This window comes from Podarcis bocagei, assembly GCF_964188305.1.
Source record: "Podarcis bocagei genome assembly, chromosome: W".
Taxonomy (NCBI): Eukaryota; Metazoa; Chordata; class Lepidosauria; order Squamata; family Lacertidae; genus Podarcis; species Podarcis bocagei.
This window is the reverse complement of record NC_138131.1, coordinates 67,118,267-67,131,225: the sequence shown is the minus strand read 5'-3', so window position 1 is coordinate 67,131,225 and position 12,959 is coordinate 67,118,267. Positions and strand designations below refer to the sequence as shown.

At 49.3% G+C, this 12,959-nt stretch overlaps 1 protein-coding gene and 1 pseudogene across 2 annotated transcripts in view; both read left to right on the top strand.

Annotated features, from left to right (window-relative positions):
• Positions 1 to 12,959, top strand: part of LOC308578273 (protein CIMAP1C-like) — a 277,961-nt pseudogene that overhangs the window by 190,552 nt on the left and 74,450 nt on the right. The gene's annotated exons all lie outside the window — the stretch shown is intronic.
• LOC308578132 (uncharacterized protein) overlaps positions 3,976 to 12,959 on the top strand; it is a gene marked incomplete at both ends in the record, with an annotated part of 28,741 nt that continues 19,757 nt past the window's right edge. The window contains 2 exons of the mRNA XM_081178399.1: positions 3,976 to 4,100; positions 12,344 to 12,539. Of these exons, the coding sequence (XP_081034525.1) occupies positions 3,976 to 4,100; positions 12,344 to 12,539 (321 nt within the window). The remainder of the gene's footprint in view (positions 4,101 to 12,343; positions 12,540 to 12,959) is intronic.

Below are 12,959 nucleotides of genomic sequence, written 5' to 3'. Positions count from 1 at the left end.
TCCTCCGATTTTATTATCCTTTGTTCTCTCCAGCCGCATGGCTGCATTCCAATGTCTCACGTTACCTCATCCGGTCAAGCTTTAACCCACCCACAAACCATATAGGGTTACAGTGCCCAGAGGGGGGAACCTAACTCCTTATAGGGTCAATACATTCTAATACATTGTAAGCTCAGAGTGCTGGTCACCGAGGTCAGCAAGGCACCAGGTGGCACTACAAGCCTTTTCCATGACTTCCTGGCTCCCACAATTAAATAAGAAAAAAACCAAAGTAATGATTAAGAATATGGACCAAAGTGCAATAGAAGTAATGCAACGAGAATCAGGGATTGAAGTGGCGAAGAAGGTAAAATATCTGGGAATATGGTTAACTCCAAGAAATATTGATTTATTTCAAAACAACTATATACCGGTGTGGAACAGAATCAAAAAAGTTTTGTAAGTTTGGGGAAGGATGAAACTTTCTTTTTGGGGTAGAATCTCAACGATCAAAATGAGTGTGCTTCCAAAGATGTTATTTTTGTTCCAAATGATTCCTATAATTAGGGGGACAACGACTTTCAAAGAGTGGCAAATTCAAGATATATCTGGCAGGGCAAAAAGCCAAGAATACAATGTAAGTTATTGACAGATGCAAAGGAAAGAGGAGGCTTTGCGCTGCCAGATTTGAAATTATATTATGAAGCGTCTTGTCTCTGCTGGTTAAGGGAATGGATAAAATTAAAAAACAATAAACTGTTAGAGTTAGAAGGATTTGATAATAGATTTGGGTGGCACGTGTATTTGTGGTTGGAGAAGAAGAAAAGTCACAAGGGTTTTGAGAATCACATTTTCAGGAGCTCCATAATAGAAATATGGGATAGGTGTAAAAATATATTAGAACCCAAAGTTCCACACTGGTTGTCTCCATTAGAGGTTATGAGTGTAAAGAAAATCAATATGAGAGGGAATTGGATCACTTACGGAGAGCTAATAATTAAAGAAGGGGGGAAATGGAAAATGAAGCCATATGAACAAGTAAAAGAACATGTGTTTGATTGGTTGCATTATTTTCAGGTAAATGAAATGTTTAAAAAGGATTTAAAAGAGTGGATATACGGAAAAAGAATCGAAATTTCAAATAGAGATGATAAACAATGATTATAAGATATTGTCAAAAATGTATAAAATGTTGTTGGATTGGCAAACGATGGACGAGGAGGTAAAGTCGGTTATGATACATTGGGCCAGAGACTTTGGTTATAATATACAATTGGCTGACTGGGAAAAATATTATGAAAATGGAAAAAGGAAAATATTATGAAAATGGTATATAGATGGTACATAACACCGGTTAAGTTAGCAAAAATGTTCAAAACATGTAATAAGTGTTGGAAATGTAAAGAAAAAGAAGGATCTTTTTTCCATATGTGGTGGGAATGTAAGAAGGTAAAGGGTTTCTGGGAAATGATATATAATGAGTTGAAGAAGATGCTTAAATACACATTTGTAAGGAAACCAGAAGCCTTTTTGTTAGGAATAACTGGAAGAGAGATAAATAGAAAGGATTACAAACTTTTCCAATACGCAGTAACAGCGGCAAGAATATTAATGGCCCAAAAATGGAAACAAGAGGAGCTACCGACCCTTGAAGAGTGGAGAATGAAACTTATGGACTATGCAGAACTGGATAAACTGACTGGGAAGATTAGATATCAATGGGATCACAAGTTCATCGAGGACTCGGGAAAGTTTACAGATTATCGGAAAAGCATATGTGACGAACAGACAACGCTAGTGGGATTTAAAGAGGCTTTGTGAAAGTTAAAGATGTATTGTAAAAAAGAAATAGAACTGAAAGGATAATATTAAATGGCAATATAAATTTAGAGAATGCATAAAAATAGAAAATATGGATTGGTGGAAAAGCTTGTGGAAGTCCAAAAAGTTGAAATTTGTGAATACTGTTTGGGATGGCGAATTTGTAAATAGGAAAATTTAATAAAAATTATTATTATTATTTAAAAAAAGAACAATTTCAGGTTAAGAACAGACCTCCGGAACGAATTAAGTACTTAACCCAAGCTACCACTGTATAATATTTTTTTAGTTTTCACAAAAAACCAAATCATTAAATTAAATAATATTTTTTAAAAAAACAACTGTATACACAATCAATGTTAATCCCACATTATGGGATTATTTGACTTGCCTCCCCTGGTTCCTTTGTATTATCATCATTCATTATCATCACTGGAGAGCCAGTGTGGTGTAGTGGTTAAGAGCGGTAGACTCATAATCTGGGGAACCGGGTTCGCGTCTCCACTCCTCCACATGCAGCTGCTGGGTGACCTTGGGCCAGTCACACTTCTCTGACGTCTCTCAGCCCCACTCACCTCACAGAGTGTTTGTTGTGGGGAAGGAAGGGAAAGGAGAATGTTAGCCGCTTTGAGATTCCTTAAAGGGAGTGAAAGGCGGGATATCAAATCCAAACTCTTCTTCTTCTTCAATAAAATCATCATCACTAATTTAAGGTTATCAGATTTTTTTTCAATGAGTCCGGGGATACTTTTCAACTTAAATGGATTTTGTATGGGGACTGATTTGTAAATCCGGGGACTGTCCTTACTCCAGAGGAGGGCAACCAAAATGGTCAAAGGCCTGGAAACGATGCCTTATGAGGAACGGCTAAGGGAGCTGGGCATGTTTAGCCTGGAGAAGAGGAGGTTAAGGGGTGATATGATAGCCATGTTCAAATATAGAAAAGTATGTCACATAGAGGAGGGAGAAAGGTTGTTTTCTGCTGCTCCAGAGAAGCGGACACGGAGCAATGGATCCAAACTACAAGAAAGAAGATTCCACCTAAACATTAGGAAGAACTTCCTGACAGTAAGAGCTGTTTGACAGTGGAATTTGCTGCCAAGGAGTGTGGTGGAGTCTCCTACTTTGGAGGTCTTTAAGCAGAGGCTTGACAACCATATGTCAGGAGTGCTCTGATGGTGTTTCCTGCTTGGCAGGGGGTTGGACTCGATGGCCCTTGTGGTCTATTCCAGCTGTATGATTCTATGATTCTACTTTAAATTTAACCATTACAGGTGGGTTTTTTTAAAAAAATTAATCCTGCTAATGTATTAACCTGTGTGCACTGCTTTTGTCAATATGCAATAAACGTTTCCCATTCTTTTTTATATTAAAACTGGAGGCATTTTTTCAGCTGCAATGGGCCTCCGGTGTCCTGTTAGTACATTAGTTGGTACCATTTCTCGTACAGTTGATATTCCTTGCATAGATAGATTAGATAGATGATAGATAGTTAGATTAGATTAGATTAGATTAGATTAGATTAGATTAGATAGATTAGGTAGGTAGATTAGATAGATACATATATAAGAAAGGTTGGTAGATGGATAGATAGATTAGTTAGATTGATTGATTGAGTAGGTAGATAGATTCAGGCATGGCCAAACCTGGCCCTCCAGCTGTTTTGGGACTACAACTCACATTGTCCCTGACCACTGGTCCTGTTAGGTAGGGATGATGGGGGTTGGAGGGCCAAGTTGGGCCACACCTGGATTAGATGGTAGGTAGGTAGATAGATTTGATAGATAGGGTAGGTAGATAGATAGATAGATAGATAGATAGATAAGATAGGTAGGCAAGTAGATAGATAATAAGATAAAGTCGGTAGATCGATAAGGTAGGAAGGTAGGTAGGAGGCAGCCTAGGTCAAAGTTGACCCACTTATTTAAAAGTAACCATGCTGTTATACAGTGGTACCTCTGGATGCGAACGGGATCCGTTCCGGGGCCCCGTTCGCATCCTGAAGCGAACATGCTCGGGTCACAATTTGCTGCTTCCGTAGATGCGTGTGGCATCATTTTGAGTGTCTGCACGTGCGCAAGCTGCAGAACCCGGAAGTAACGGGCTCTGTTACTTCTAGGTCGCCACGGAGCACAACCCGAAAATGCTTAACCCGCAGCTACTTCAACCTGAGGTATGACTGTATTAGTAACAAAAATCTATTATCTTAAATATTTTCAGGCGGTGACCCTGGACCCCAACTTCCTGGATGCTTACATTAATCTGGGGAACGTCTTGAAGGAGGCGCGTATATTTGACAGGTAAGCAAATAGGCATAGAGCTTATATTCTCTTTTTTATATAAATGTTTTTTATTGGTTTTGCGTATAATCACATTACGTCTTATATTCTCAGTTTAGTGGTTGCACCCATACCCAAACTAACTCCCATTGTTGCCTAGAGGGTTGATTTTATTTAAAGCAAACTGATTTAAATCCCAAATCCATAAGACTTGATTTAAATCCCCCTTTTACCGCAAGGTTCAGCCTTGCTGGCATCCTCTTAATATTGACAATCGGAGGCAGGTTTCCTTTTTGGAATCCTAACTTCAGAGTCTTTTCTACAGTTATATCAAAATGATTTGGTTCTGCTATATACAGCCCGATTGTGACGAAATGATGGTGAGTTTTAATAAGTGAACACTTTTTATTTGAACAACTTTTCTGCTGTACTTGATTGGAAGGAGAAAAGAAACATTTCCTTCATAACAATTTAAGCAATTTATTTCACTAAAACAGTAAAATGGTAGCATATGTGTCAGGGGTTCGGAAGCAGAGACGCAGAGAAGGGAGGAGACAGAGAGCGAGGGGGAGGAATACGAAGGAAAGATGAGTGGGGATGACGAACCGAGATCGCCGAGCTTATCCAGTGAGTCCGAGGATTCCCAGAAGGGAGCGCCAGCAGTCAGAGCAAGGGGGGAAAGCAGGGGGACACCCCAGGAAGAAGGGTCCAGAGAGGAATCAGAGAGCAGCAGTTGGAGATCGGGACCCACGTACCCAGCCGGGAGCAGCGGGGAGAAAGGGGACCAGATATCGGGTTCCGGAGGCTTTCAGAAGGAGGGAGGGCATGAGTCAGGAGTAGTCACGCCCACCTCGGGGAGCGACGAAACGATCAAGAGGAAGGTTGAGAGTTGGGCGCGCGCGCCAAGTTCAAATGTAGCGGAAGCTGGCGCAGTAAGCAGCCCAGAGAGTGAACCAGGTCCCAAAGCCCGCCGCAAGGAGGCGGAAGGGTCAGGGGGGTCCGCGTCAGAAGAGAGTAGGAAAGAAGAGACCCCGGGGGGCAGAAGGACCCAGAGACGGAAGGAAAGGCGCAGGAGGTGGAGCAAGGCTAGGGTATTAAGCTGGTGTGCTAGAGGCGGAGACTCAGACGGGTCTTCGCCGGTCTGACCTAGAAGAAGTAGGGCTGCATATTGCAGTTTGGAAATGGAAGCTGTAATCCAATAAAGACTCTTTTAACCTGAACGCTGGCTAACGTGGTCCTATGTGAGCTGGGACTGAGTGGCAGCCCTGACAGTAAGACCCGTCACTTTTAAGCTTCGGACACCTGATACCTCGCAGAGGAGGCAGAAGCAGCGAGAGGAGGAAATTGGTGTTTGGGAGCGAGCTCACAACGGTTGGCAGAGATGACGGAAGCAGAGAAAATTTCAGCGCTGCAACAGGCAGTGACCCAATTGAACGCGGAGGTACAGGCATCCAAGAAAAGGGAGGAGGATGCGGCAGCCGCCTACAGAGATCTCCACGCCAGGTTTGAAGCATTGGTTAAGCATGGGCAGCCAGGACCCAGACCGGAGGGGGTTGGGTTGGCACGGAGAGCAGGAGGGCTTGTGGCTCACTTCGATGGGAATTTACAACAGTACCCCAATTTTCGAGCAGACGTAATGTGCGCACTGCAACTGCTGGCGAAAGACTTTAGGGATGAGGAAGAGAAAGTGGGGTTTATACTATCCCATTTGCATGGGGATGCTAAAGCGTGGCTACGCAATTTGTGGAGGGATAAAGATCCGGCGCTTCAGAATGCAGATGCCTTTATCAAAGCGATGGATGCGTGCTTTTTATCTACCATTGACGTGGATCTTGCCCGACGGGAGATTCATGGACTGAAACAAGGGAGGGCGAGCGTACGCCAGTATCACGCCCGCTTTTTTGCGCTGGTCAGTGCCTTGGAATGGGACCGGGATTCGCCCCCAGTCAGAGACCTCTTCTGGGAGGGATTAAGCAGTGCTGTTAAAGACGAAATTGCGAGGGGGGAGAGGCCCCGGAGCACGCAGGAGGTGGTCCAAAGGGCGCTGACTGTGGGGGTGAGGCTGGAAGAACGTCCATGGTGCAGAGACGAAGGACGTGGAGGGCGCGAAGCAGCGAGAAGTTTCTCTTTCGTTCCCAGGGACGCTACGCGTGCGCAATCTACACCTCCGCCAGGAGGGGGAGTGGAACCTATGGAGGTGGGAGGAGCCAGGGCTCAGTCAGCTACCAGAGCCCCTGCACCGGCGGCAGTCAAGACTAAACCTCCTAGAGGGACCAGGAAGTGTTATATATGCGACAGCTCTCAACACTTGGCGAAAGAGTGTCCCCAGAGGAGCTCCAAGCACACTGCAGCCTCCGCAACGGTGAAAGCGGCCACGCAACACAGCGAACACCAGCAGGGAAACGACGATGTCTGGCTGGAGACAGAGGCACTGGGGCCCAGCCAGACGCATCACTGAAGCAGTCCCCAGCGATCTTGCAACCCACAGACCCCCTCCCACCCAAACCAGTAGTGCAACTCACAGCATCTCTCCAGCTGCCCGATGGCGTCACTATCGAAGTCCCGCTTTCTGTGGATTCTGGAAGCAACGCAGACTTTATAGCACAGGATTTTGTGGAGCAGCACGCTATACAGCTATTGCCGGCCACTCTGCCCCTGCAAGTCGTCACAGTGGATGGCAGAGAGTTGCTGGGGGGGCAGGTGGTGAAGCAAACGCCGCCAATGGTGATGCGCCTTGGCAACCACAGGGAAGTCATCAGTTTTAACGTCACACGACTGTCGGACACACCCATTGTGTTGGGCATGAGTTGGCTGGACAGGCACAGTCCGACACTGGCTTGGTACCAGCGACAGCTGATCTTCGGCTCCTCTTACTGCGCAGAACACTGCATCCTGCCCGGACAGGAGGGAGAGGAGGAGGAATCACAACTGCAGTTGGGAACGTTGCAAGCAGTCCCCCACAAATACGCGGACTTTCTGGAGGTCTTCTGCGAGAAGGAGGCAGACAAGTTACCACCGCACAGGCAATATGACTGCAAGATTGACCTCCTACCAGGGGCGACGCTACCGAAGGGGAGGCTGTATTCCATGTCTGAGGATGAACTACAGGAACTCAAACAGTTCATAGATCACAATTTGGAGCGCGGTTTCATCCGGGAGTCCAGGGCAGTAGGGGGCAGTCCTGTTTTCTTTGTGAAGAAGAAGGACACGCCCCAAAAGAGGCTGGTGGTGGATTTTCGCCTCTTGAACAAGATGACCAAGCCCTCTGATTTCCCCATGCCCAGGATTGACGACCTACTGGCGACGGTGCGCAAGGGACGCGTGTTTACCAAGTTGGACCTGCGAGGGGCGTACAATCTCATCCGCATGAGGGAGGGCGATGAGTGGAAGACAGCCATGTTCACGCCTCTGGGCACCTACGAGTACAGAGTGATGCCGTTTGGATTGCAAAACGGTTCTCACTGTTTTCAAGCTTTCATGCATCATGTGTTGGCGGGACTCCTCTACAAGAAGTGCGTCTGCTTTCTGGATGACATCCTGATATTCTCCGAGTCGCAGCAAGCGCATGACCAAGACGTTCGGGAGGTGCTGGAGAGGTTGCAGCAGCATAGACTGTACGCCAAACTGGAGAAGTGCCAGTTCGACACGACGGAGGTGGATTTCTTGGGTTACAAGTTGTCGGACAAGGGGCTAGCCATGGACAGCACCAAGGTGCGAGCGGTGTTGGATTGGAAGAGCCCGCGCAACCGGAAGGAGGTGCAGCGGTTTGTCGGCTTCGCCAACTTCTATCGCAAGTTTATCAAAGGGTTCGCGATGCAGACGGCGGCTATTACGGACACGCTAAGCTCCAAGAAAAAGAAATTCATCTGGACGGAGCAGGCAGAGCAGTCTTTTCAGGCACTCAAGCGTCTCTTCGCGTCGGAAGAGCAACTGCTGCATATCGACCCCAGCAGACCGATGCGGGTAGAGACAGACGCGTCCGATAGAGCAGTGGGAGCTGTCCTGCTGCAGAGGGACCCACAGGGGGTCTGGAGACCGGGAGCGTTCTACTCCAGAAAGCTCAGCAAGTCGGAGCAGAACTACACCATCTGGGACAGGGAGTTGCTTGCCATTCATGCAGCATTCAAAGCATGGAGGCACTTCCTGATCGGCGCCAAGCACACGGTGCAGGTCTGCACGGACCACAAGAATCTGGAGCACTGGCGCACGGCGAAGTTCCTGAACCAGAGGCAGATACGTTGGGCGGAGTTCTTTGCTGACTTCGATTTCCGAATAGAGTACGTCCCAGGCGACACCAACATCATGGCGGATGCACTGTCCCGAAAACCGCAATACCTCGAAGAGGCGACGCCAGCGGCAGCCATGCACATCTTCGCGCCAACAGCGTGGGCGTGCGCTTCAGCCACAGTAGACCTGGAGGCGGTGCGGCGGGCGTTGCAGGACGACTCATTCGCGCAGGCGAAGATGGCCGAGGTGCACAAGGGCACGGCGAAGAGCGACGAGTTCCAGATACGGGACGGCTTGCTCTTACGTAAAGGGGCCATCTACGTGCCTGGAGATGACCTTCGCGCCAAGGTACTGCAGCAGTTGCACGACGCACCCACGGCCGGGCACTTTGGCACGGAAAAAACGGTGGAATTAGTCGCAAGGGACTTTTGGTGGCCCAGACTGAGAGGGGAAGTCGCGGACTACGTCGCGAGGTGCGACACCTGCCAGAGGGCCAAGCCGGTGCACAAACCACCGGCGGGACTGCTCGAACCGCTGCAAACGCCGTTTGAACCGTGGGAGAGGGTGGCCCTGGACTTTGTCACGGATCTACCCAGCTCGAGAGGCAAGACGGCTGTACTAGTGGTGGTGGACTTGTTCACCAAGATGGCACACTTCATACCGTGTGCGAAGGTGGCCACGGCAGAACAAACAGCCAAACTGTTCATAGATCACGTGTTCAAAGTGCACGGGCTGCCGCGGTCTATACTGTCCGACCGCGGTCGCCAGTTCATCTCGAATTTCTGGCAGAAGCTGATGGGCTTCCTGAACGTCAAAATCAACCTGACATCAGCGAGACACCCGCAGACCAACGGGCAAGCGGAGAGGGTCAATGCCATCATGCAGCAGTACCTGAGATGCTATGCCAATCAACAGCCTGCGACGTGGGTGGATTACCTGCCGCTCGCCGAGTTCGCCTACAACAACACGAAGCACGTGTCCACAGGGGTGACACCGTTCTTCGCCAACAATGGGAGGAATCCCAGAACCTTCCCGGGACTGGACAGAGTGGGGGAAGGGGAACCGCAGACGGCGGACGCTTTCGCGTCTGAGTTGCAGGAGGTCCACGATCAACTCCGACGGCAGCTGGAGCTAGCGAAGCACGCATACAAGGTGCAAGCGGACAAGCACAGGCGGGTTGGCGAAGAGATCCGAGTGGGAGACTGGGTCTGGTTGGCAGCCCACGCAGTGCCGACCAGATCGTTAGCCAAAAAGAAGTTGGGGCACAAGCAACTTGGTCCATACCAAGTCGAAGCGCAGATCAACCCAGTAGCTTTCAGGCTGGTGCTCCCGGAGGGTTCCAGGATGCATTCGGTGTTCCACAGGTCGGTGCTCACTCCCTACAGGACACCTCACAGGTTCCAGGAACCAGGAACAGCACCGAGTCCGTCTCAGGAGCGGTCGGAGGCGGGAAGATTGCCACAGCAGGACCCCATCAACGAAGTCACGGAGATTTTGGACTCCAGATGGGGGGAAGACGGAGTGGAATACCTCCTAGCCAGAGAGGGCACCCGGGCTAGTGCTAATAGCTGGGTGCCAGACTACGCTTTGGAGGAACCCCTGCTCAAGGACGAGTTTCATGCCCTTTTCCCACACAGACCCATGCCAGCAGGCTTCTTCGACGACTGGTTGTTCACGCCCACACTTTCCTCCAGCACGTTCCATGGCTTCGACTCGGACGGGGAGCCCGCACAGCGCACACATTCCCCAGAGGGGTCACCGGAGGGTTCGGCGTCCGACACCTCGTATTGGTGGGACGATCGGCCAGAGGAGCAGTGGCGCCGGAGGTGGCTGGAGATGCCAGGTCAAGCGACCGACGCAGAGACTGACATGGACGTGTGCGGGGAGGATCTCGGTTTCGAGCACGGCGGCACTGAAATGGAGGCGGAGCAGCTCACCGTTGACGAACGCGAGGAGGAAGACTCGGAGGTCTTCAGTTGGCGGCCAGCAACGAGGAGCGAACTGTATCCGGCATTCACTCCTGTGATGATGGAGCACCCTGCAACCACCCTTGAAAGTGGGGAGGGGGGAAGGGGGGGCTTCGAGGGGGGGATGGATGTCAGGGGTTCAGAAGCAGAGACGCAGAGAAGGGAGGAGACAGAGAGCGAGGGGGAGGAATACGAAGGAAAGATGAGTGGGGATGACGAACCGAGATCGCCGAGCTTATCCAGTGAGTCCGAGGATTCCCAGAAGGGAGCGCCAGCAGTCAGAGCAAGGGGGGAAAGCAGGGGGACACCCCAGGAAGAAGGGTCCAGAGAGGAATCAGAGAGCAGCAGTTGGAGATCGGGACCCACGTACCCAGCCGGGAGCAGCGGGGAGAAAGGGGACCAGATATCGGGTTCCGGAGGCTTTCAGAAGGAGGGAGGGCATGAGTCAGGAGTAGTCACGCCCACCTCGGGGAGCGACGAAACGATCAAGAGGAAGGTTGAGAGTTGGGCGCGCGCGCCAAGTTCAAATGTAGCGGAAGCTGGCGCAGTAAGCAGCCCAGAGAGTGAACCAGGTCCCAAAGCCCGCCGCAAGGAGGCGGAAGGGTCAGGGGGGTCCGCGTCAGAAGAGAGTAGGAAAGAAGAGACCCCGGGGGGCAGAAGGACCCAGAGACGGAAGGAAAGGCGCAGGAGGTGGAGCAAGGCTAGGGTATTAAGCTGGTGTGCTAGAGGCGGAGACTCAGACGGGTCTTCGCCGGTCTGACCTAGAAGAAGTAGGGCTGCATATTGCAGTTTGGAAATGGAAGCTGTAATCCAATAAAGACTCTTTTAACCTGAACGCTGGCTAACGTGGTCCTATGTGAGCTGGGACTGAGTGGCAGCCCTGACAATATGTATCCATGTTGCTTAACTGATGTGCTGAAACATTTTTTCCCCAAGAAAAACTTGGACTGAGTTTTCGCACACATGAAAAACTTAAAACAAATAATTCTTCCCCGAATTATTTATTTATTTATTTATTTCTACCCCGCTCTCACTGGCCAGGGCCTGGCTCAGGGCGGCTAACACCAAATATAAATTACAATAAAATAGAATAGAAAAAAACCCCAGTTAATTAAAATACAGCTTAAAATGCAGCCTCATCAAGACTACAAAGGGAGGAAACATCAGCTATTCACCCAAGCCAGCTATCCATGCTGGTGCTACATGGGCCAGCAAAAAAGCCACGGGAAAATTTATATACCAAATCCCATATAGGGTGTCAGAGTGAGTCTAAGCATAGAGCGAGTTAAAATAATCAAGCCTGGAGGTGACCATCGCATGGATCACTGGCCAGATCAGGGCGAGAAAGGTAAGGAACCAATTCCTTAATACGGCGGAGGTGGAAAAATGCCACCTTTGCTGTGGCTGCAACCTGTGCCTCCATGGAAAGAGAGGCATCGAAGGTTACACCCAAGCTCTTGACAGAAGGCTCTGGCACTAATTGCGCCCCCACAAGAGATGGGAGTTGGCCCCCCAACCCCATGTTGTCCTGACCCAGCCAGAGGACCTCTGTCTTCGAAGGATTTAACTTCAACTGGCTCCCACGCAGCCACCCAGCCACGGCTTCCAAGCATCTGGTCAGTGTGTCTGGGGCCGAGTCCATTGACAGATAAAGTTGGGTGTCATCAGCATATTGACGACAACTCAGCCCTAAACTCCGGACAATCTGGGCAAGGGGGCGCATAAAGATATTGAAAAGCATCTGGGAAAGGATTGTGCCCTGCGGCACTCCACACAACAAGGAGTGCCGCAGCGACAACTCCCTCCCTAGCGCCACCCTCTGTCCCCGACCTGAGATAAAGGAGCACAGCCATTGTCTGACTGTGCCCTGAATCCCCACGTTGGCAAGGCGGTGGTCCAAAAGTTTGTGATCGACCATGTCGAAGGCCGCTAACAAATCTAAAAGAATCAGCAGTCCCGGCCCGCCTCGATCCTCTTAATCGTCCTCCCAAAGCATTTTATTTTTTAAAAAACAGATTTTTATCCACCCTGGTGACAATGAAACTGAACCAGTCCTTGATCTCATTTCAGAGCCGTTGCAGCCTACCTACGGGCCCTGAGCCTGAGTCCCAACCACGCTGTTGTCCACGGCAACCTGGCATGTGTGTATTACGAACAGGGGCTGATCGATCTGGCAATCGATACCTACAAGAGGGCCATTGAGCTCCAGCCCCACTTCCCTGACGCCTACTGCAACCTGGCCAACGCGCTGAAAGAGAAAGGCAGCGTAAGAAACTGGTCCCTTTTGCCTTGGGGTGGGGGGAACATCTATATAAAAGATGTTTTATAGATGGTACTTAACACCTGCCAAAATAGCTAAAATGTATAAAACAAAAAAACTGTGCTGGAGGTGCAGTAAAGAAGAAGGGACACTTATACATTTCTGGTGGGCCTGTGAAAAAAAAATACAGAAACTTTCCTATTAGGCAGTGGTGTCCAAACTTTTTTCAAAGAGGGCCAGATTTGATGAAGTGAAGGGCCATAAGGGCCGACCAAAGTTGTTTACTTTTTTTAAGGATTGAAGTTGTTGAGCTCTTTTCTTAGGGTTTAAATTGTTGAACTTTTTTTAGGATTGAAGTTGTTTAGCTTTTTCTTAGGCTTTTACCCCATGCTGAATTGGCCAGATTAACAGAGACAATTAGGGCAC